The sequence below is a fragment of the Mesoplodon bidens genome (genome assembly GCF_964165515.1).
Source record: "Mesoplodon bidens genome assembly, chromosome: 15".
Classification (NCBI taxonomy): domain Eukaryota; kingdom Metazoa; phylum Chordata; class Mammalia; order Artiodactyla; family Ziphiidae; genus Mesoplodon; species Mesoplodon bidens.
The window spans coordinates 81,702,846-81,728,697 of NC_138171.1; the positions used below are offsets into that span (position 1 = coordinate 81,702,846).

A 25,852-nucleotide genomic window follows, 5' to 3' on the forward strand; every position below is an offset into this window, starting at 1 on the left:
CTCTGCCTTTTAATGGGGGTTAATGAGAGCATAGTGGAGGCAAGTGACCAGCCATAGCTCAGTTCCCACTGCTCAGGGCCATGTCCTATCCTGTGGACCCAGTTCCTTTTCAGGTAAACATAGTTCAGCCTATGTATCCAGCGTCACGGGGACCAAGCACAGTTCTGAGCTTTGCCATCTGAATCCTCTGGGAATGTATTGCAGGATATATTTTTCTTTTATGTATGGAGGCATCACTACAAAGCTTCAAGGAGACCCTAATCAGCTGTAGAGACTCTAGTTTATTGTGAATTATCACACTGTTCAGCTGGAAGAAAAATTACTTTATTCTAATTGCTTCACACATTAAACCAGCTAAATGAACAGACCAGGATAAATGTTTTGCTTGGTTTAACTATTTTATAAGAATCAAAGGCAATCCAGGTGATTGTGTTTCTGTGCAACTTTTGCATCAAGCTAAGGTGCTCACATGTGGATGTTGACACGTTACAGAGCAAGAATATTTTACATGTAGGCATTCACACATGGCATTTATTTTGTTCAGACCCATTAGAACTTTTACACCCAAATGACCTCTTGCCACTACTCTGAATAATAGTCAGGGGCTACCTCTCTTACTAGATGGATTTTGTTCACCTCCTGGCTTGAAAATGTCCTCAAAGATAGTTAATCGGACTTCCCTGGTGGAGCAGTGGTTAAGAATCCACCTGCCAGTGCAGGGGACATGGGTTCGAACCCTGGTCCGGGAAGATCCCACATGCCGCGGAGCAGCTAAGCCCGTGCGCCACAACTACTGAGCCTGTGCTCTAGAGCCCGCGAGCCACAACTACCAAAGCCTGTGCACCTAGAGCCTGTGCTCCGCAACAAGAGATGCCACCACAATGAGAAGCACGCGTGCTGCAACTAGAGGAAGCCCGCACAAGCAACGAAGAGCCAATGCAGCCAAAAATAAAAAATAAATTTATTTTAAAAATGGCAGTGTCACTGGCATTAGAGTATACATTTCTATAGTTATTTTTAACCTTGTTGGGGTCACGGATCCCTACAAGAATATGACAGAAGCTATCTCCTCCCAGAAAAATGAACATATGAATATAAGCACACATTTGCATATCATTTCAAAAAGGCTTGTGGACCCCTAGAGTATATTTAGTGGTGCTCTAGGGTTAAGAACTTTTGTTCTAAGGGAACATTTTCAAAAGAGAGAGCATTTATTTTGATTTATAGTCTAGATATGTTTATTAAAAATTCAATAGTATTATCATTTATCATCACAACTTAAATCTATACATGTACTATCCTGTGTAGACATGTGTAATTGACCTCATTAAAAATGACCTACTGTTTAGAATTTCTGTCTTTAGAACTTTGGCTTGGCTATTTGATTTAATATTTGCATTTGAAAAAATGCTCGAATAGGACGTTGACCTTAAGTATTTTGAAAGTCAGGATCTACATATAAATTTAATTCAAATTCTCTGCTATTAAAAGAACATTGACAGAATCTCAGAATTAGGTGATAACTCTTTCACGTTTTTTGAACATTACCAAATGATAATTTTTAGAATTAAATAAAATGTGAATCCAAGGTGATTCAAGAATTTAGTATATACAACTATAGTTTTCATGGTAGTTTATGGAACTTACACACAAAAAATAGCCTCTTTTAATGACAATACATACTGGATATATTTTCCCTCTTTCTCGTTATGAATAATGACTTTATATACATATATAGTGCAGCTTTCATCCCCTCCCAAGCAGAAAATCTCCAGTCATTTCAAACCCACGACTAAGTGTAATGTAATGGGATCCATGGTTTAAAATATTCAGGATCAAAACCAGTCCTGCTAAAGTTCATGAGACTGGAAATTCACATAGCCCTTTTAATAGAGACACTATAGTGGAAACAATCTTCTGTAACCACCTGGTTATTTGTTCATGCTATCATGAGCTTATACTTTTTATCTTGCTTTATTGCTGTACATACAATAGGTATGTACACTTCTGGAGAAGAGGCTCACATACAAGACAAAGTGAACTTGTGGCTTTGGTGATGGGTCATATTGATGAGAAATCCTTGTCATCACATAAAGGCATATTTCTGTACACACACAATATACTGAAACATCATATTTCTCGGATGTATAGTCTTTTATATATTTTATTTCCAAAGCCAGGACACATTCTTAGAATTTATAGTGTGTTATAGTTCATTTGGTCTCATTTTTTAAATTCTATACAAAATAATAGTGTGAATAACAGTTGATGATATCTTGGAGTCAGTGAAATACATTGTATATATTAGAGCACAAAAGATCAGAAGGTACCATAGCAATGTTACAGCAACTCCTCAAGGAAATTGAAATTAAAGGGTCATTTAACTTACCAAAGACACAGATGTTGGTGACAAACAGGTATAGACTAATGATTAATTTTTTAAGTACTTTCACCCACCTTACATGACCCATTGGACCATAAACTTGTAAACTCAGTGTAAATCACTTTTCAAAAGACATTTCTTAAGTCATATTTGGTACATGAAACAATGTTTATGTAAGTTAGAAAATATAATGAATTATTGTTAAGTATAAATGAATAAATTTTAACTACATACAAAATCTTGGATAATCTTGAAAGAAATGAGTGTTGTACAAGGTTACATATCAAATGGTACCATTTTCTATAAACAAGTAGAACTAAAATACTTTCAAAAGTAAAATTTAGCCTGGTTCATATAGTACCTTTTTTCAGTCATTGTTCATTTTCAGTGTTCATGTGGAAAAAAGTATTCAAATGATATTTTTTAATCCACATGTTAGATTTAAAATAAAAAGGCATATTTTAATGGGAGCTGATTTAAAACAATTTGACTTGAGTGAGTTAACAGTTGGGAAATGTGTCTGTGCTCAAGTTTTGCTTCCAAATTTGGACTTTGAAATTTATTGTCAGTCTCAGAAAGAAATAAGAAACAGTTCAGGTAATTAAACATTTGCCTTGGGGGAATTATTTGCAGTCAATTAAAACCATACACTTTGGGTGTATACTTGCTTCACTGGTTATTAAATTTGAATCTTATGTTAACTACCCAGGTTTCTCACTTGTCCATCAAATGTTGCTTGTGGCAAGTTGGAGAAACAAACTTTCTCATAATATTCTAAAACATATTGTTTAAAGCTATCTTCCTAGTTTGGGGAGGGAGAGAGAAAAATGGGTAAGGGAAACAAAGCAAGAATGATTTATTTTAGATTCCATCTGATTCAGCTCTGTTAGGGAGTTAAAACACAACTGAGGAATATGAACTCAGTCGAGAGCCCATTTGTATAAGACGTGCTGGTCTACCATCCCCAGCTCTCTCCATGGCCACATGCATACAAATTAGCTCATGACTTTTAGATATCTTTGGATTACCCCCCTTTTAACTGCATGAAAAATATCCACTAGATTGTAACCCCTATGAGAGCAGAGATTTGTTGTTTTGTTTATTGACTCCCCAGTGTCAAGGACTGTGCCTGGCGTAGAGGTGGCCCTTAATAAATATTTGTGGAATGAAAGATCTATTTTCTTTCTTTCTGCTGACCTACTCACGTGCTCCTTCCAGTGGATTTTGAAGGGCCTCCCTAGAGGTCTCCAACATCCAACAGGGGGCCCTTTGTAGCTTTGCAAGAGTCCATAAATCATTGGAATCCTTTTAGCCACATATTTCCTGTAAAATACATCATACGATAAAAAAAAATGATGAACTTATGGTGATCCCACATTTAAATGTGCTACACAAGAGAAGGGGTGAAGTTGCACAAAACAGAAGGTTTGTGTTCCCCCTTTGCTATCTTTCTACTGGTATAGCTCCTGAGGAAGATGAACTTAATTACCACTGGATTTCAAAGCTCTGCATCTGCTTTTTTCAAGGACTCAAGGCTCCCATATATGCACAACAACAGTAATGGAAGCATTAAGAACATCAAAATTATATTCCCTTAATCTTCTCTATTTTGCCTTCTTTTCATATCCTTTTGCACAATTCTCCCAAGATTTTCACTGATGCATAAAGCCTGCTTATATTTTCTCCCTTGTTGTGAAAAAGATGTTCTAGCCGAATCTTTACCGTTTTTACCTTGTGAACTTTGTGCAGACATCTTATGCAGTACTTTAAGAAAAGCTTAATTATTGATGAAGATATTTAAGTATTTTAATGGCATTTTAAAAAAATAATAGATTTTTTTTCCCCAAACATAGATCTATTCTTTTAGTGCTGGGGGCTGCTGTATTTCCTGGTTAAAAATGCTGACTAGGGATTTTGCTTGTTTGTGATGACAGATTCTGCAAAGGATGACAATATTACAAAAGGAAATGAAGTAACAGATCATTCTGTATGTGGCCAAGATCATCCCAATGGTAAGTTGTGAGATTCTTTTTCAGTTGTTGTTGTTGTTTTTTCTGCTTTGGAATATTGCATTTTCTAAAACCCAGATTTTACTTTTTCTGGAAAAATGGAATCTGGAATCTTGAACAACTCAGGAATGAGGGGCACCAGCCCTCCACACAGTCAAAAATCAGTGAACAACTTTATAGTCAGACCTCTGTATCTGTGGTTCCACATCCATGGATTCAACCAACCACAGACTATGTAGTACTATGTAGTACATATTTGTTGAAAAAAACTTACCTATAAGTGAGCTGCACAGTTCAAACCCATGTTGTTCAAGAGTCAACTGTATTTTACTAGAGCTAAATACCAGCTGATTGGTAGCTGCCACATTTAGAAAGGATGTTTGCTCTCCACAATCCTCATTACTCATTAATTTTGTACCTGGCTGGCTTCATTTATTTTTTTTACCTGACTGAACTCTGTAGGCATTGGATTTGCAACTACTGGAAGGAAGATATGATACCAATGAGAATAAATGTGAAACATAGAGACAGTGTATACAGGAGATTAAATCTACGTCTCCTTGGAATACCAAGAAGAGATAATAGGACAAATAGAAATGAAGCAGTCTTTAGAAAAATAACAGAAAAAATGTTTTCCTAATGCAAACCAGTTCCTCTACCCAAAATACAAGAGTACATGTTGTATTTATAGGCTAAGATAATGAAAACTCAAATGAGAACAGAAACCTACAAATCCTCATGGAATTTCTGAAGATCGATAATAAAGGGGGGCTTTTAAAGCATCTAGGAAATTCAAAATCAGGTTATAAGCAAAATCACCAAAATCAGATTAGCCTTAGCCTTCTTCTTCCACAGCTCTAAATCCTCAAAACAAAACAAAACAAAACAAAAATGGAGTAACATTTCCAGAGCTCTAAAGGACACCGTGTCTATATTTAGTGAAGTTATTATTCATGCATGAAGTCAAGAGTAATATTTTCTCAGGAATAGAAAGATTAAGAAAATATGCCACCCAAGTGTCCTTTCTGAAGAAACTAACAAAAGGCCTATGCAGAAACAATAAATACAGAAAGGAAGGAAACATTCAAGACTGAGAAGGGCACAGTTGGAAAGGGCTACATGATAAGAGACCCATTTAAATGTATGAAAACGTTGAAATAATTGTTTCAAAATTAGTATCAAAAGAGCTTACTTATATGGTTGCTTTTACCTTTGAAAATTATAGTATATTTTTTTATTTTATTTTTATTTATTTATTTATTTTTTTTTTTGCGGTACGCGGGCCTCTCACTGCTGTGGCCTCTCCCATTGCGGAGCACAGGGTCCAGACGCACAGGCTCAGCAGCCATGGCTCACGGGCCAGCCGCTCCGCGGCATGTGGGATCTTCCCAGACCGGGGCACAAACCCGTGTCCCCTGCATCGGCAGGCGGACTCTCAACCACTGCGCCACCAGGGAAGCCCAAGTATATTATTTTAAATGAGAAAGAAAAAGAAGGAGACACTTGCACTTTCAACAATGAGAATCTAAATAATTTAGACCATTACTCCCACTAGACAGCCTGGACCAAAAACAAAAACCCCATATATATATATATATATATATATATATAATGAATATATATGAAAATGGACATACAGAGACAGAATTTGAAACTGTTTTTACCTTAGGGCATTTGCTGATTCTGCAAAAGGCATCTTACGTCCCACTGCGCAAAAGGGCAAAGGGCCCTGGTAAACCCCTGTGTTTCGGGTTGAAACCCCAAAGATGTATACCTTAGCAGGAAGAATGAAACAGCAGTAGATCAGCCTCTTGCGAGACTGCTGCTCAGCTTTGAATCATCTCAATCCCCAAATTATATTAAGATCAACCTAGATTACCAGTCCCTCTAAGGTACCTGAGAAAAACAAATGTAAATTACATACTAGTTGTGGAAAAAATAGTATTCTAAGTTTCAAACCATTTACATAAATAATTTGTTAAATATAATGTCCATACCACAGACAGAAAATAGCCAGAAAAAAATAAAGAAAGGAGGTGACATGAAAAACAAACAGTCAAGGGTGGCAAGCCCACTTGGGCTGAAAATAATAGTGTTACAAAGTATAAAACACAAAGACTATAAGGGGGATAAAGACAAGAGTGAAAATTTTAGCTGAGAACTGAGAATTCAAAACAGAAAAAAAGAAAAAAAGAAAAAGTCTAGAAGTAAAAGATGTCACACTGAAATGAAGAATTCAGTGAGTGGGTTTATGGCTTATTAGACACAGATGAAAGAGAATTTGTGAACTAGAAGTTAGGTCAGAAGAACATATCCAAAATAAAAACAGGAGAGAAGCATAGAATGGCAAACTAAAGAAAGGGAAAAGATATGGAGGATAAAATGACAAAGTCTATTACACATGTAATTGGAATCCCAGACAGAAAGGGGAGAGGGAATTGGGCAATACTTGAAGAAATTCTGGTAAGAAGAGATATTAAGCCACATGTTCCAAAAGTCCTTGGAACTCCAAGCAAAATAAATCTACAACCAGGCCCATACAGTAAAGTTCCTGAAAGCCAAAGATAAACAGAACATCCAAAAGCAATTATCAAACAACTGGACTGATATCTAACTTTGCAAAAGATAGGATGGAAATAAAAAGACAGTACAACAGAATAGCTGCCGACCAAGGATTCTAAACCCAGAGAAAATGTTTGTTTCAAGAATAAAGGTTAATTAAGAACATTTCAGACCAAACAAAGCAAACTTCACCACCAAAAGATTCTGGTGTTCTTCAGGTGGGACATTGATCCCAGAAAGAAGATCAAAGATGAAGGAAAGAATTAAAAGCAAGGTAAATAGTAATTGTTGGATAAATGTAAATGAGTATTGATGGTACAAATTAATAATGATGCCTGTAATAATAATGTACTATGGGAATTAAGAGATGCTTAGAATTAAAACAGGGAACTCTGCTCAATGTTATATAACAACCTAAATGGGAAAAGAATTTGAAAAAGACTAGATACACGTATATGTATAACTGAATGACTGTGCTGTACACCTGAAACTAACACAACATTGTTAATCAACTATACTACAATATAAACTAAAAAGTTTAAAAAATAAATAAAAATAAAATCTCTGTAAAAAATTAATAAAATATACCATAATAATGGCGTTTATTGGGATGAGGTAAATTAAAGTATGCTAATGTTTTTCCATTGTCATGGAGAATAAAAGCACAAATTCATATTAAAATTTGGTAAGTCTCAGTGATACCTGAGAGTCAGGAAGTGAGGTGAGGTCTGTGGTTGTCCCCGCTGACTGTCTGGAGAGACTTTCCGGGCCACAGTGCACAGCCCAGCAGACTCCCTGAGTTGAGGACACAGAGCTGAGAGTCCTGGAAGGCCAAGCATCTAGTGTTTCCAGGGCAGAGTCCTGGAGAGGAGAGAGCTCCACACAGGGAACGCTCTAGAAACCTACAGAGGGAATCCCTCAAGTCTTCGGCTGAGTATTGATCTGCACATGCATAAGAGGCTGGGTAAAGAACATTAAAGGACTTGAGGGAATGATACCTGAAGCTTCCATGGGGCTGAGAGGAGTGCCTGTTTCCACCAGGCAGACTGGTAAACCTAAAAACTCAAGAGGGCTCAGAAGGGGTTTACCTCAATAGTGGAGCAAAATTAGCAATTCACTAAATGCTGCTCTTGTCCTCCTCAAGCCAGCTTATCAACAAGACTTAAAAGGATCAAACTGTTTCTGAATAACTTAACTGATCTTAGAATGAAACTCAAGAACATTTATAGAAAGAGAAACATACCTCACATCCAACAGAGTAATCAACAAAATTACCGGGCATGAAAAGAAGTATTGGAAGACAAATCTCCATGCAGCTCTTGTGTTCCTGCATGTTTTATGAGCAGAGGCCCTTACTGCCTTTGTTTTGGCCAATCTTTTCAAGGGTGTTTGTACAGGCACACCTTGGAGATATTGTGGGTTCTGTTCCAGACCACTGAAATAAAGCAAATATTGCAATAAAGCAAGTCACATGAATATTTTGGTTTCCCAGTACATATAAAAGTTATGTTTACAATATACTGTAGTCTATTAAGTGTGCAATAGCATTATGTCTAAAAAATCAATACACATATCTTAATTTAAAAAAGACTTTATTGCTAGAAAATGCTAACTATCATCTGAGTCTCCAGGGAGTCGTGATCTTTCTGCTGGTGGAGGGTCTTCCCTGTATGTTGATGGCTGCTGACTGATCAGGGTGGTGGTTGCTGAAGTTTGGGGCGGCTGCAGCAGTTTCTTAAAATAAGACAACAATGATGCTTTCCACATCATTGACTCTTCCTTCCATGAATGATTTCTCTGTAGCATGCAGTGCTGTTTGATAGCATTTTACCCACAGTAGAACTTCTTTCAAAATTGGAGTCTATCCTCTCAAACCCTGCCACTGCTTTCTTAACTAAGTTTATGTAATGTTCTAAACCCTTTGCTGTCATTTCAACAATCTTCACAGCATTCACCAGAATTAGATTCCGTCTCAAGAAACCACTTTCTTTGCTTTTCCATAAAAAGTAACTCCTCATCTGTGAAGGTTTGATCCTGAAATTGTTGCAATTCAATCACATCTTCAGCCTCCACTTCTAATTCTAGTTCTCTTGCTATTTCTACCACATCTGCAGTTACTTCCTCCACTGAAGTCTTGAACCCCTCAAAGTCATCCATGAGGGTTGGAATCAACTTCTTCCAAATTCCTGTTAATGTTCACATTTTGACCACTTCCCATGAATCATGAATGTCCCTAATGGCTTCTCAAATGGTGAATCCTTTCCAGAAGGTTTTCAGTTTATTTTTCCCAGATCCATCAGAGAACTATCTATGGCAGCTATAGCCTTATGAAATGTATTTCTTAAATAATGGGACTTGAAAGCTAAAATTGCTCCTTGACCCATGGGCTGCAGAATGTATATTTTGTTAGCAGGCATGAAAACAACATTAATTTCATCGTACATCTCCATCAGAGCTCTTGGGTGACCAAATTCATTGTCAATGAGCAGTAATATTTTGAAAGGAATCTTTTTTTCTGAGCAGTAGTTCTCAACAGTGGGCTTGAAATATTCAGTAAAGCATGTTGTAAATAGATGTGCTGTCATCCAGGCTTTGTTGTTCCATTTATAGAGCACAGGCAGAGTAGATTGAACATAATTCTGAAGGGTCCTAGGATTTGGGGTATGGCAAATGAGCATTGGCTTCAACTTAAAGTCACCATCTGCATTAGCCCCTAACAAGAGAGTCAGGCTGTCCTTTGAAGCTTTGAAGCCAGGCATTGACTTCTCCTATCTAGCTATAAAAGTCCTAAATGGCATCTTCTTCCAATAGAAGGCTGTTTCTTCTGCACTGAAAAGCTGTTGTTTAGTGTAGCCACCTTCATTAATAATCTTAGCTAGATCTTCTGGGTAACTTACTGCAGCTTCTACATTAGCACTTGCTGCTTCACCTTGTAATTTTATGTTATGGAGGTGAATTTTTTTTTCTTAAACCTCATGAAGCAACCTCTGCTAGCTTCAAACTTTTCTTCTGCAGCGTCCTCACCTCTCTCAGCCTTCATAGAACTGAAGAGAGTTAGGGCCTTGCCCTGGATTAGGCTTTGACATAAGGGAATGTTGTGGCTGGTTTGATCTTCTGTCCAGACCACTGAATCTTTCTCCATATCAGCAACAAGGCTGTTCTGCTTTCTTATTATTCATGTGTTTACTGGAGAATCACTTTTAATTTCCTTCAAGAACTTTTCCCTTGCCTTCATAACTTAGCTAACTGCTTAGTGCGAGAAGCCTAGCTTTCAGCCTGTCTTAGCTTTTGACACGCCTTCCTCACTAAGCTTAATCATTTCTAGTTTCTGATTTAAAGTGAGAGACGTGTGACTCTTCCTTTTACTTGAACCCTCAGAGTCTGTTGTAGGGTTATTAATTGGCCTCCTTGACAAGACACAGGACTGTATGACCTATAGGAGAAGAGATATCAATGAATAGAAATCAATCCAGAAACAGCACAGATGGGGTAATAATATGAAAGGGCATGTTAAAAATTATTAATTGCATTCCACATCTTCAAGAAGCTAAAAGAAGGATCACCATGTTCATTAGAAACATGGAAGATATAAAAAGACCCAAATTGAATTTCTAAAGATTCAATTCACTCTGTTGAGTGTCTGAGATGAAAATTATACTTGATGGGAATAATGGCCTATTAGACAGTGCAGAAGAAAAGATTAGTGAATTTGAAGATGTAGCTAGAGAAATGATCCAAATTCAAACACAGAGAGAATAAATGACTGAAGGAAATGAAAAGAGCATCAGTGAGCCATGGAACAACTTCAAGAGTGATTCCAAATACAATAATCATGCACTGGAATCTCTCAAGGAAGGCATGGGAAAGGGAGACAAAAAAAAATATTTGAAGTAATAGTTGCTGAAATTTTTCAGAAACTTTATGAAAACTATGAACTCACATATACAAGAAGTTCTAGGACCCCAAAGCACAAGAAACATAAAGAAAATTATACTTAAGCAAATCACAACCAACTTGCTCAACACCAGTGATAAACAGAAAAATCTCAAAACCAATCAGATGAAAAAGACAAGTTACATACAGAGAAACAACTATAAGGATGAAGCAGACATCTCATCAGAAATTACAAACTACAATTACAGGCAAAAGCATGGATGAATCTCACAAGCTTTATATTAAACTAAAGAATGTACAAAAGCATGTATATTGTACAAGTTCATCTATGTCAACTTTGAAAAGCAGGAAAAATAACTAATATTTAGAAAGATGTGCTTAAGCAGTAAAAATGGTAAAGAGAATGTAGGTAATGATTACTATGACAGTCAGGGTGTTGATTGAACTTGGGTGACTGGGGAGGAGATACTGACTGAGCTGTGAGCTGAGCTTCTGGGCTGGATGGTTATCATAAGAATGTATAGTTTTTATACCTGCTTTTGGTTATTTAATTGAGCTCTGCATATCATTTGTGTACTTTCCTGTACGTATGTCATATTTTGATACAAGAGTTAAAAGAGGAAGAAAGAAAGGGAGGAAATAAGGAAGGAAATAAGGGAGAGAGTAAAGAAAGGAAATTTCAGTAGCAGAGTTTGTAAAACAAAGACTCTAGTGGGGAGCAGGGAGGGTTGCAGCCAATGCTGACTTCGATAAAGATAATAAAAAACTAAAAATCCTGCTGTGCTATGGGTTCTGACAATATAAGTTCGGTTTAAGAATAAGTTTGAGGGACTTCCTTGGTGGTGCAGTGGTTAAGAATCCGCCTGCCAATGCAGGAGACACTGGTTTGAGCCCTGGTCTGGGAAGATCCCACATACCATGGAGCAATTAAGCCTGTGCACCACAACTACTGCGCCTGTGCTCTAGAGCCCACAAGCCACAACTACTGAAGCCCACGTGCCACAACTGGTGAAGCCCATGCACATAGAGCCTGTGCTCCACAACAGGAAAAGCCACCACAATGAGAAGCCCACGCACTGCAATGAAGATTAGCCCCTGCTCGCCGCAACTAGAGAAAGCCCGTGTGCAGCGATGAAGACCCAATGCAGCCAAAAATTTAAAAATAAATAAATTTATAAAAGAAGAAAGAGGGCTTCCCTGGTGGCACAGTGGTTGGGAGTCCGCCTGCTGATGCACGGGACACAGGTTCGTGCCCCGGTCTGGGAGGATCCCACATGCTGCGGAGTGGCTGGGCCTGTGAGCCATGGCCACTGAGCCTGCGTGTCCGGAGCCTGTGCTCTGCAGCGGGAGAGGCCACAACAGTGAGAGGCCCGCGTACCACAAAAAAAAAAAAAAAAAGAAGAAGAAGAAAGAATAACTTTGAAACATTTTATGATAATTACAAATAGAATTAAATCACAAAATGAAATGAATAAATCTTATTTTCTAATTTTCCCTGAAGATCATACCAAACATGAAGGTACATTCAGTAATGCAAATAAAAATAATAAATAAGTAGCAGTATAACAGAAACACAATATATCAAAGAAGATGACAGAAACACAGGCAAATAATTACAACAGTAAATGTAATTAGGTTACTTTACTGAGTGTAAAAACCACTCAGATGGAATTAATTTCAATAAAATAGTAAAGCTTTAAAAATGAAAAGTTAGAAAAAAAGTATATTTGGGAAATGAGCATCAAAAGAAAACATGGAAAACTACGTTAGAATCTCTCCACTTAGAATTCTAGCAAAAAATCTCAAGTGAGAAAGAGTTGGTCATTTTATATCAATAAAAATTTAAATCTCTGATTAAATATAACAATGATGGGTTTTTATGTGTCAGATGATATAGAAAGATACAATATGAATAAAATCCAACTGGGAATGAGATGGGGAATTCACAGATATGATATTATCAGTCAATGCCAATAAATATACTAAAAATGACATTGAATCTTTGAAAAATGTGATTAACAGTGTAGTCCTACTGGAGGGATGGACAGGCTGATCAATGAAACAGAACAAAGAATTTGGAAATAGACTCCAGCAGATCTGAGATTTCAGTACATATTCAGGCTGACATTTTAAAGACAGATGACTCAGTAAATGTCATTAAGGCAACTACTTGGCCATTTGGAAAAATAAACTGAATCCCAGTCTCATTCCTTATGCCAATTTAAATTCCAAAAGGAGCAAAGATGAAATGTAAAACTGAAACTATAAAAATACTAAACTGAAAGAACCAAAGGGTGTATATTTTTTTTATTTTGAAATAAGGACTGCTCTTTGAAATGCGAATATATACAAACAGGCACATGATTGTATGCTTATGTATTATAAAATACATGCACATACATATATATCTGCACTATGTGTGTTCATATGTCCATATATGTCATAAAAGAGGAAAGTGGCTAAATCTGAATATATAAATTTTGACATGATAAATAAAGGTTGTAATCAAATTCTAAAGAAAAACTGTTAGGAAAAGTATTCTCAGCCTAAATGACAAAGAATTAATTTTCTTATTACAAAAATAAAGACTTCATAAATCAATAAGAAAAAAAAATAACCCAAGATGAAAATGGGCAAAGGACTCACAATTCGCAAAAGACGGAATACAGTCATTATAAACATGAAGAGATGACCTATCTCTTCATTCCTTGAAGAGATGCAAATAAAACATGATTTCAGTGTCTTCTCCTTTTGAATATCAGATGTTTAATAAGTAGGATTGAAAATACACAGAATTGGTATGAAGAGGGTATCCAAACATGATCACATACCATTGGTGGGTGACTAAAGGGCATAACCTCCTCATTAGCAATTTTGACAAAATGTAATAAAAGGGTAAAATGTTTACACTTTGATCCAAAAATTTTGCTTTAAGAATTTATCTTAAAGTAACACCTACCAAAAGTAGAGAGGTATGTATTCACAAAAATGTTCATTGCAGTACTGTGTTTGTTGGCAAAATTTTTTTAAAAAAGGGAACATCCAAAAATATGCCCATAACATGGAATATAATGCATCTTATAAGCTTTCTGAAGAAATTGTAATGACAGTGTAAACTGCTTATAAAAATGTAAACTTGAAAAGCAAGAATCAAAGTGTAAATTCATTTCAATGCCAGGATACATTTATATATTTCTGTATATTGTGTATGTATGTGCATATATAAGTGTGTGTGTATAGTTACATATTTTTTATATTCAGACATACACAAAGGCACACACTTATATACAGATAAATATATTTGTATATATATATACATGTGCGCATATGTACATACACACGTACAAAAGAATGATAGTTTACAGTATTAACAGTGGCAATCCCTTAGTTGTAAAGTTATTCATAATTCTCAATATTTGTAAGTATTTTTAAGTGTTTCTATAAGAAAACTGACTTTCTTTTGTAACTACAAAAAAGAATAATCATAGAAATAATTTACATTAGGAAAGTAAATTTTATTGGCCCTAGGAGAACTCTAAGGATAGCTTAGAAGATAAGCAAATTCACACTAACCTAGGTTCAACTTTACTCTTAATCTGGGGTATTTTTAGACAAGCAGAATTTTGAATAATAGCAGCAATCAAGTTGCAAGCTTAACAAAAAGACATAATTTCTATTATCTTTAAGAGAAGCATCAAAGAAACAAAGTCTTTGTTCTTAAGAGGATCTGAGCATCTAATAACCTATAAACAACAAAACTATATTGTTGTTGCTATTGTTCAAAAACAGTCCATTTATGAAGTGAGTTTAAGTTTATCCTCCTCTAGAAATGTTTAATTCCAGACTGATGTTCCCAGACCGATTTTTATGCAAATTAATTAAAGCATTAGCTTGAGCCAAACTTAATTACCAGGCCTCCAAGAAACAATCATGTGATCTGTTTCTAAAGAAAAGTGAATGGATTTTTGGATTATCTATTCTAATGGTCCCCTCCCATTAGTATGGATGATTGAGTTCACTGTGTAAAAAATATACATATAAACTGTGGGATCCTTTATGTTCTTTTGTATCTTCTGCCAGGCAGGATTAGGGCAAAGGACAGTGGGTGGAATTCAACCAGACTGAATGTAGAGAAGCAAACATAAAGCGTGCCCCCATGGGGTCAATAAAGCAGGATGGAATGTGGTATTTCTGAGAGGCTGAAGAGAAAGGCAGATGGGCTGAGTCATCATTAACACACAGCAGGCCTGGGTGCAGGGCCTGGTGCTCACACATACCTCCTCCATACAATATGCCAAATCCTGGCGTGGCTCAGGCATGAGCACGTATGAGCATTCTTGGATTTCAAAGCTGAGAACCTCATTGCTTTCCCCATTTTTCACTAACTTAGTTTCAGAAAAATGAGAAAAAAAATATGCATTTTCGTTTCAAGAGAAGATTGCCAAAATATGTAAAGCACACAGGTGAAAACAGATGAAGAGTGAGGCAAGTGAAAAGGGCAGGGGAGAGGAATATTTCAAAAGAGCTTTGCAGTGGCCTCTTAGCCTCAAAGTGAAGAGCCAGACCTTACTGGTAGGCAAGAAAATCCCTAGTATTCATCAAAGCCTTAGGCTACCACCCCATGTGGTCCCACCCAATCTGCGGTGCCCCGGGCCCTGGTGAATTGCAATCTTTCTATTCCTGATGGAATTCCTCTGAAAATGTATCCAATGGAGCACTGGGACTGGAGACATACTGAAGTAAAGTGGCTGCTTCTACTCTCCGAATGCCCTGGTCTTCCCCGTCACCGTACAAAGCCAGATCACAGATAATGAGTTAAGGTGCCAGCAATGACTGGGAGGCGGTGTGATGGTCAGTTCCCCATCAACAGTGATAGAGAATGAGGCTCCCTCAAAACAGTGAAGGTTGCCTCCACATCATCCTCCCAGTAAACAAATGTCAGGGATGACTAGAAACTTTACCAGGAGACATATCCTTATATAATGCCAAAGATAGAGGGAATCTAAGATAGTATCTAGTTTCTTGGCCTTTTTTTCTAAAGATAATAAAACTGAGGCCCAAAGAGGTTGTGATTTGCCTAAAACATTCAATTCTTCTTCCAAGGTTCTTTGCAATAAATATAGTATATGAAGCGTCTAGTAGCCTTAGTGCTTTGTTGCTAAAGGTACAATAGGAAGCACGTTACAGACCCTAATTACTATTTAGAGACATTGATGAATACTATAACAGAGGGCCAATTAAATGGACATTTTTGGATCACTCCTTATTAGTAGGTGCTAGGAAGAGAAATGAATAAAACAGTATTTATCTTCACAGTGCTCATACCCTGATAAGGGAAACAAACACAGATACAGCTATATTACAGTGTGATGAGGAGAATAATAAATAGATGAATAGGCAAAGGGACTCAATATGCAAAGATGTGATCACTCTATATGGTACCCAGAGGTGAAAAGGATGGAAATGGGTTTTGGGGGGAAGATTTTGCATGGCTTTCTGCTCCATATAAAGACTTTTGTGACAAGTAGTATCACAACATAGTCTAAAGAGTAAAGGGCACAAATGGAATTCTCATACATTTCTGGTGGCACTATAAAATGGAACAAACTCTTCAGAACACTGTTTTTTCAGGAACTAGTAAAGCTAAACGTGTGTTGCCTGTTACTTAAAAGTTTCACTCCTGTGTTTATACCCAAGTGATATGAGTACATATGTCCATCAAAAGACATGTACAAGAATGTTTTTAGCAATGTTATTCATTTAGCCCCAAACTGAAACATATTCCTACAATGGAAGAATATACGTCAGTGAGAAAGAATGGACAATTGATGCATGCGGTGACTAGGATTAATCTTACAGAAGACAAGTATAAAAAAGTAAGATACAAAAGAGCACACACTGTATATTCTGTTTATATGGGCTGGGTACGTACGCTTGTCTCACAGGAGCCAGTGCAGGTCACATGGTCACAGGCAGGGAATGAGGATCCTCTTACAGAAGTAGAGACAACTTGGAACAATGACACATCTCCCCCAGGGACAGACCCAGACAAAGAGCCCAAACATGTCTGCTTCACCTTCGCGCCTGTAACCTCTGGCTCTGGAATTTTTTTTTTTTTAATTCAACAGTTAAATATCCTTAGCATAAAATCTTTCATTAAAATGATGCAAAGTGGACAGATTTCAATTTCTTCTCTTAGCACTTAAATGTTCTAGAGGCCACAGGGGAGAGGAGGAGAACCCAGCGGGTGCAAAAGTAAAACTATTCCTAGATAATCAGCCTTGGAGTAATCAAGAGCTAGCTAAATTCTCTCCTGACTTTTGCTATATTTAGTAGGTGTTTTATGAGAATGGTTGAGCTGTTAGGTGACCCCCATCCCTGTGTGCTCACATTACTGAAGTTTTATTATGCTCTCTTGATAGAAGAATGAAAGTACAAGCAGTGTTTTAATTTTCTAGGAATCCTCAAGATGGGAAATATCTATATAACAAAGGGAAATTGGATGTAACCCCTGCAACCCAGAAATGATTTAAAATTTCAAAACAGCCAGGTTGTATCCATTGATGTTCAGTATATTTATAAGCTAAATATTAATTATACTAGTCAGTTCAAAGAAGAGTTTTTTGCCTACATTATCTGGATATTTCTCATAAAATAATTGATATAATTTTGATGATTTGCAAAATGACATCTTCACCCTCCACTTTGGTTCAAAAACTGTTGTCTACCTCTCCAGGCATGATCAAAGCATGGTTTCTGAAATGTTTGCCTTTTTAAACCAGGAATAAAGCTATGGTCATGCATATCACATTTATTTTTCAATCACTGTTCTTAACAGGACAAAAGAATGATTCAGTGAAGAATGAAATAACGATTGAGGTAGAGTCCCAGAGCTCATCTATGGAAACAGAAGGTATTGAAACCAGAATATATTGTTATCTGAGAATGACGTGAAACTGTGGATCATGACTTCTGTATATACTGGTGTGTATGAGTGGGGTGCGTGTATGCTTTCAGCAGTGATTACTAGACAATGGCGGTAGTGTTCTGCTTTGTATGCCTGTTGAAACTTGGAGGGGAAAAAAGAACTTTGTGCTTTAGTCACTGTTTTCTCAATGATTCCAACTAAAACATCCCTGAGTATCCTTCTGTCTCATTCTATTTAGAGCTTTCCTCGAACCAAGAAGGTACCATGATCGTGGAGCAGCAAGCAGTGATTCCATTAACAGCTGACCAGGAAGAAAAAGAAGGTGAAAAAGGTAGGACTGCTCTTATTAACCCATCAAGAATAGAGAGTTTCTTTGGATTCCTGCCTAGAATTCAACCATCAGAGTTATCCTCATGAAATTGCAGTCTGTCAAGGGGCAAAATGAACATTTCTTTCATTCTAAATCTACTTTTGAAGTAGAATAAGATCCAGAAGTAGCAAAAGAAGATACTTGTAACAGTTTTTCATCTTTTCAAAGAATATGAGGATGTTTTTATTATTCATTTAGATTCTATTTTTTAAAATCACAGTTTTGAGAAAGCTCTAAGAAATAGAAATTATGGACTAGATGGATAAAAGTCCTAGAAAATCTGAAATGGCTTTAAAACAAATAGATTAACCATTTTGTATTGATTTCATTCTGTCATCCTTCATACAGTAGTGACGAAGGAAGCAATTTGTATAAAATAAGCACATTATATGAACCTTCTAAATTATAAGTTTGTCCACTAATATTAGGGTACAATTATATTGAATACTGTTTAAAAAAATAAGTGAGCATTATAATGATTTCAGAGGACATAAGAAGAATGAACACTTGGTAAATTTTAAAGCAGCATTTGGGGCAAGAAGTCCGTATATTAGAGTAAAGGTAGACATTTTAAAAAGTCTTTAAAAAATTATCAAAGAAATTTATTATTTATTAAAGAACTTAAAGAATTTCATTTTCCAATATAAAGCAATCTCTTAAAAGGAGCTAAAATGGGAAATAAAAAAGGAAATAATTTATCTCTTCTGCTGTATCATAAATCATACTGGTCTTAAATAAAAATGTGTTTGCAAGGTAGTTACAGAGTAATAACTTCACAGGCCTTGTTCACAGAACACAGTGATCAATTTTGTTTTCAAATGAAAACACAGACATGACCTCAATTGTAAAATCAGGTCAATAGTAAGTACAGCTTCCAAATTATGAACTCTTTTTGGCAGCTGCGTTGACACAGTTTAATTACTAAGTCATGTTAGTGATTTTGACATCCTTTTTTAATTTCTACTGCATTTAGAGCACAATATTCTTCTATATCTATGCCTCTTATGACCTTTTCTCTAATTGCAAATCCTAGTTCAGCTTCATGACACCATGTTCCTGGCAAGTCAAGTAAATGGTATATTTGGAGAATTTTATGTCTGAGGATGATAATAGAAAATTGATACAACCCTTACTTGAAATATAGATACATGGCCTTGCTCCTTTGTTACTGAACACCAGTTCATATTCCCCTCTCACAGTGAAGCCAAACAAACTGAAACATCAGAGTTTTGAGCAGAGAAAGGTTTATCAAGGGCCGTGAATGGGTGGCTCTTGTTCAAAACATTCCAAACTCCCTGAAGGGTTTCAGCAAAGCACTTTTAAAGGCCAGAGAGGGAGGGGCGTCCAAGGGTCTGTGATCAGCTGCTGCACAATTCTCTGATTGGATGATGGTAAGGTAACACTGCGGTGTCTCAGGAGTTAACATTATCAATCCTTAGGCTCCAGAAGGTCTGGGGGCTACACGCTCATGATCAGCAAGTAGTTAATTTCTTCCCTTTGGTGGTGGTTTTTAGCATCTGAAAAATTCAGGAAATATGCATGAGATAGTCTTATCTGGGTACTTCAGAGACGAGCTACAGAGGAGGATATGGGGAGGGGTCTGTTCCAGGAAGGCCCCTTAGGGTCCTGCTTGGTTATACATTCAGTTGTACTTGAAAAATATAAAATAGAGAATATTGTGTCTGCCTGCTTAATTTCTCTATAGCAGAAATTATTTACTTTGTACGTGTGCCTCAGGACATGCAGATGAGGAACATCAAACAACTGGTACATTGTCCTCTTTTTAACTTGACCTACAAGGGAAAACTCTTGTGTTCAGCACACATTGACTTGTCATCCTTCTCCCAGTGGCTTCTCCAGCATGTAGGACTCCTCTAGTTACTGAAGAGTTCAATTCTTCCTCCTAGGGATGCCAATCCTCTTCTGCAAATGGAGGAACGGCATGTGGGAAAGAAGTAAGATCAAATTCCGCTACTTGCTTGTAGCAACTTTTTTTAAAATTAATTAATTAATTTATTTGTTTTATTGGCTGTGTTGGGTCTTCATTGCTGCGAGCAGGCCCTCTCTAGCTGCAGCCAGCGAGGGCTACTCTTCGTTGCGGTGAGCTGGCTTCTCATTGTGGTGGCTTCTCCCGCTGCGGGGCACGGGCTCCAAGCACGTGGGCTTCAGTAGTTGTGGCTGGTGGGCTCCAGAGCACAGGCCCAGCAGCTGAGGTACATGGGCTCAGTTGCTCCGTGGTATGTGGGCTCCTCCTGGACCAGGGCTTGAACCCGTGTGCCCCGCACTAGCAGGAGGACTCCTAACCACTGCACCACCAGGGAAGCCTATTGCTTGTAGCAACTTTGAAGTTGAATTTCTTTGTTTAAAATTTGACTTTTCACTGTCGGAGAGTAATAATGCTTATGGGCTTGAATTAACTGAGTTTTCCCTTCTTTACCAGAGATAATTAACTTGGCCCTGCCTTGAATATTTCTGTTTAAATTCGAAATAACTTAAAATTAACCATCTTTATCATCTTATTCATTGCTTCAAAGTAAGAGTTAAAAGCTATTCTCTTACATATAAAGAAAATAACCAAATGAAAAGGGAGCAATGTAGATTTGGGGTGCACTGCAGCAGCCCTGCCCCCCACTGACAAGCTGGGTGACCTGGGGGAAAGATTATTTAATCTTTAATGAAAGATTGAAAGATTATTGAAGAGATTATTTAATCTTTCAATGGCTCAGTTTCCTCATCTGTAAGAGGGTGATGACAGATATGCTTGTGATGAAACTTTAATGAGTAAAGTGATGTAAAGCAATTCCAACAATACCTGACACATAGAAAGCACACCTTAAGTGTTTAGTACTTATCATAATTGGATAAATTGAAGACAAAATCAAGAGAATCCACATGTGGAGTTCCCCAAGTCCATTCCTAACTATTTTGGAGCCATAAAAATTTCATATAGTCTACATTATCCTTCAGCAGCAAATTGTTCTGCCCATTTTGTTTTCAGTACCATCTCCTGCAGGCTGTTTCAAAATGTATATTTAATACAGAAAAATAGAACAATTAATGAAAGGTGAGGTGGGAGACATTTCTGTATATTCAGAAAAAAAGTTTGTTTTTTTTTTTTTGTTAAGATCTCCGTCTTCTGTTTGAGAAATGCTGATTCAACCATAATTTTTATTTTTAAAAGAAGATGCCATTGATTTATTGGTAGATCCACAGAATAAAAGTAGTAAATAAATTCAAAGTCATAGAATGTTCTTTTGCTTTCTTTTGTTTCCTATAGTTACTGAAGAGTCTTGTTTGAAAATATTTTGAGAACATAGCTCCAGGGTTTGTGTATATTCACAGTGTCTCTTAATGGAAATTTGCATATACACATTAAGAGCTACTCTTATCTGAAAAAAAAAAAATACCAAATGACTACTCTGTTAAATTTGTAGGGATATTCTTTACAGCCTTAGAAATATTGGTTCTCTTTTGAGAATCTTTCTAAGGGGACAGAAGGTGGTTCCTTTCAAAAAATTCCAGACCAGGAAAAATGTATAACCTTTTTGTCTCATTTCACAGCATTCTATATAAGATTAGAAAATGTAGATAATCTTTAGGATATGTCTTTAATGGCTCCCAGGTGTATGGGCACAGATGTTGTAACATTAAGTTTTGAAGTTAGCTCTACCAAAATATGGGTTTTGAAGAGAAGAGAAAATATTCAGCAGAAGTTCATGCTGATAAAATTACACAATAGCACAATGGACATTTCCCTAGGAGACGTGAAATACAAAATTTTCAACAGGCATAAAGTGCACATAGGGCAGCTTTTCTCATATAGCCACATTGCCTCTTCCTAAATGAGTCCGGTTTTATGCTTTCCCAGCAGGATCTGCAGCACATATGAAACCCAGTAAAATAACATTATTTAGGTTAATAACCAAATGGGAAAGTAATCTTATAGGTGATCTCCTCTAAAAAGATCTCATGTTTTAGCATAAAATATGACTTTAGCCAGCATTAAAATGTTTTTTCTGAAGACTTCTGTTTCTAGTGGAATTTAGAAATAGTTCATATAAAATGTTAACTAGATCAACATTGTATCATTATATCACATAATTTTAACTTATGTTTCTTAGAAATATATTGGACTTTCCAAGTATTATACGGAATGCATGCATTCCAATTATTTTTCTTGGATCCAGCAATAAGTATAATATGGAATAAAAATCCTTTATCTTGGGCTGATCAAAATGTTGATGGAGATTTAAAGTATATTATGGTATAAGGTCTTCTTGGAAAAAGATTGATATTGACAAGCATGCAAGTAGGAAGTGAAGTGTAAATCGGCAACAAGTATAAATTATCACGTCATTTGGCTCATGTTTTGGCCTCTGACGAGCAGGACCATGAGACTAAGTGTGCAGAGAACCATGGCTTCTTGCTCTGGCTATGTGGTTTCTGGCAATTCTTTACCTTTTATAAATCCCAGTTTCTGGGTTAGTAAAGTGAGGGGCATGAACTCAATAATGCAGGGATGAGATTGTCCAATTTTATAAACTTTCTTGGAAGGCCAGCTCTGAAGAACCACATTCTTGATGAAACAAGGGGTGATTAGATGGGAGCCAGTGGTCATCAATACACTGAGAAAGCTGAAAGTGTAGGTTTTACTCAGTTTTATTCATTGTATCCTATTGATAAAAATGCAGAGGGACTCTAGACCAGACAAAAAGATCAGCCAGACTGACTTCTTTTATTTCAGGACTTAACCAATAATTGGACAGCTAATGATTCCCGGAAGATACTTTAAATGGGTTTAACGTGCCCTTTAGCTCAAATTAGGTTGACCCACAAACTCTGCTCAGAACCAGGCTAGATTTACATCACCCGTCTTTTTTAGTCCACATGAGAAATTTCTTTTCTTGTAGTTCCTCTGGTCACTGTTTCATCTTTCAATGAACACAGAGTGAACCACTTTCTCTTCTGCTGCTACTAATCAAATCCCTTAGGGTTTTATTTTGTCTTCAAGACACCACTACACAGCCCTTGGTGTTTTCCATTATTGATGGGATTCTTACATCACTGACACAGTCCTTTCCCCTCTACTTGAAAATCAGCCTCCACACCAGCAATGCAGCAACAACACAAACACACATTCAGGCTTTCATACTCCAGTCTGTGTGCTTTGCGATGGAGAATCATGATTCAGGCACATTTTTGATTCATGCAAAATATTATATGAACTTTCATCTTGATTAATTAACTTACTGGAACTTTATATATTCTGAAATCTTATCTTGTATATCATATATTGTATGTGATATAATAATGATACAATGTTCATCTAGTTAAGATTTTATATGAAATATTTCTGAATTCCACTAGAAATAAAAATCTTCAGAAAAAAACATTTTAATGCTGGCTAAAGTCATATTTTATGCTAAAACATGAGATCTTTTTAGAGGAGATCACCTATAAGACTACTTTCCTATTTGGTTATTAACCTAAATGATGTTATTCTACTGGATTTCATATGTGTTTATCTTATTTTGTATCTTGTCTTTCCAAATGAAGTCAACTTTAGTAATCCTGCATAATTCACATTGGCAGCACTATAATTTAGGTTTTTTTAGGGCAGCTTCATTTTCAAATGATTTCTTCTGTTATCAGTCTTTTTTCCTAATCATATTTTGTAGCTGGAATTTGTCAACCAAAATTTTATTTTAGAATATAAGATAAATTAATAATGCTGCTGGTACCTGTTCAGCTTTTGTGAATATTTTTAAGTGTTTAATGAAATTCCTTGTATTTGTTAAATACACTCAATATAAAAACTATGGAAAAAAAACTATGAAGTTTTAAGCTAAATTATTTGTCTTCTGCATATCTCTATGTATGCAGTATATACATATAAAACCAGTTCATTCAAATTCCACTGTATAAGAAGTAAAGATAGAATGTTTCATTCACATTTAGCATTTTTTAAAATTTATTTTTAAAGTACGAATTTTCTTCAGGTTTCTCTCTCAAATAAAAGTGTAACTGGCCTATAATTTTTAAGTTAAAAAACAGAAAAATAAAAAGCACATTCACTGCAACAATAATAATTTTGGTTCCCATAATGTAACATTGTGTAAATTTAGATTAAACATGTGTAAACCTCATATGTGGCTTCTCAAGAAAAAGTATACTTGGCCTCTCGAATGGGGCCAAGTCCCCAGCAGGCTATCATCATCTTGTCTTTTAAGATTTAGAAAAACTTTCCGTGAACCTCCATTTTACATGTCAGGGAGGAAGTACCACAAACCCAAGTAATATATGTAGGCTCAAGCGGACATTAGGGTCAAAATTTGTAATCCTTTGTCTATCCCTGTCTGGGGAATTTTGAGAGACCATCTCTACTAATTCTCTAGCATCCAGCTTTGTTTCTGGATCCCCTTTTTCTTTTCTTTTTTTATTTTTAACTTTGTATCAAGCCTAGGTTGTCTGGTTTTGCCCCAAGACCTATAGCCTTGTGGCTTATCAAAGTAATTTCCAAAGATAAAACAGATCTCTTCCTTAAGTGGAATTTTATCTCTAGGTGTTGAACTTTTTATTTCTCTCTGCTACATTAGAGTTCTGCAACTCTCTGTGCGTGAAGTACCTTAATTCTTTTTTTTTTCTCAAAACAAACAACTTTTTATTGAAGTATAGTTGAGGTACAATGTTGTATAAGTTTCAGGTATACAGCTAAGTGATACAGATACATATGTATATACTCTTTTTCAGATTCTTTTCCATTATAGGTTATTATAAGATATTGAATATAGTTCCCTGAACTATACAGTAGGACCTTGTTTTTTATTTTATATATAGTGGTGTGTATGTGTTAATCCCAAACTCCTAATTTATCCCTCCCACCCCTTTCCTCTTTGGTATCCGTAAATTTGTTTTCTGTGTCTGTGAGTCTCTTTCTTTTTTATAAATAAGTTCGTTTGTATCATTGTTTTTAGATTCCACATATTAGTGATATCATTTGATATTTGTCTTTATCTGACTTACTTCACTTAGTAGGTCCACCCATGTTGCTGTAAATGGCATTATTTCATTCTTTTTTTATGGCTGAGTAGTATTCCATTGTGTGTGTGTGTGTGTGTGTGTGTGTGTATAAAACAAATCTTCTTTATCCATTCATCTGTCAGTGGATGTTGGGGTGGTTTCCATGTCTTGGCTGTTGTAAATAGTGCTGCTATGAATATGGGTGCATGTATCTTTTCATATTAGAGTTTTCGTCTTTTACAGATATATGCCCAGGAGTGGGACTGCTGGATCATATGGTAACTCTATTTTTAGTTTTTGAAGGAACCTCTACTATTCTCCATAGTGGCTGCACCAGTTTACATTCCCACCAACAGTGTTGGAGGGTTCCCTTTTCTCCACACCCTCTCCAGCATTTATTATCTGTAGACTTTTTGATGTTGACCTGTCTGACAGGTGTGAGGTAATACCTCATTGTAGCTTTGATTTGCATTTCTCTAATAATTAGTGATGTTGAGCATCTTTTCATGTGCCTTTTGGCCATCTGTATGTCTTCTTTGGAGAAATGTCTATTTAAGTCTTCTGCCCATTTTTTGATTGGGTTGTTTGTTTGTTTTTTCTGTTGAGCTGTATGAGCTACTTGCATATTTTGGAAATAAGTCCCTTGTCAGTTGCATCATTTGCAAATATTTTCTCCCATTCTGAGG

General features: G+C 36.4%; 1 protein-coding gene across 1 annotated transcript in view; it reads left to right on the forward strand.

The window, feature by feature from the left end:
- MACROD2 (mono-ADP ribosylhydrolase 2) overlaps positions 1-25,852 on the forward strand; it is a 1,988,024-nt gene that overhangs the window by 1,888,698 nt on the left and 73,474 nt on the right. Inside the window, exons 14-16 of the mRNA XM_081256147.1 lie at positions 4,318-4,395; positions 17,687-17,761; positions 18,015-18,107. Coding sequence (XP_081112273.1) covers positions 4,318-4,395; positions 17,687-17,761; positions 18,015-18,107 — 246 coding nt within the window. The remainder of the gene's footprint in view (positions 1-4,317; positions 4,396-17,686; positions 17,762-18,014; positions 18,108-25,852) is intronic.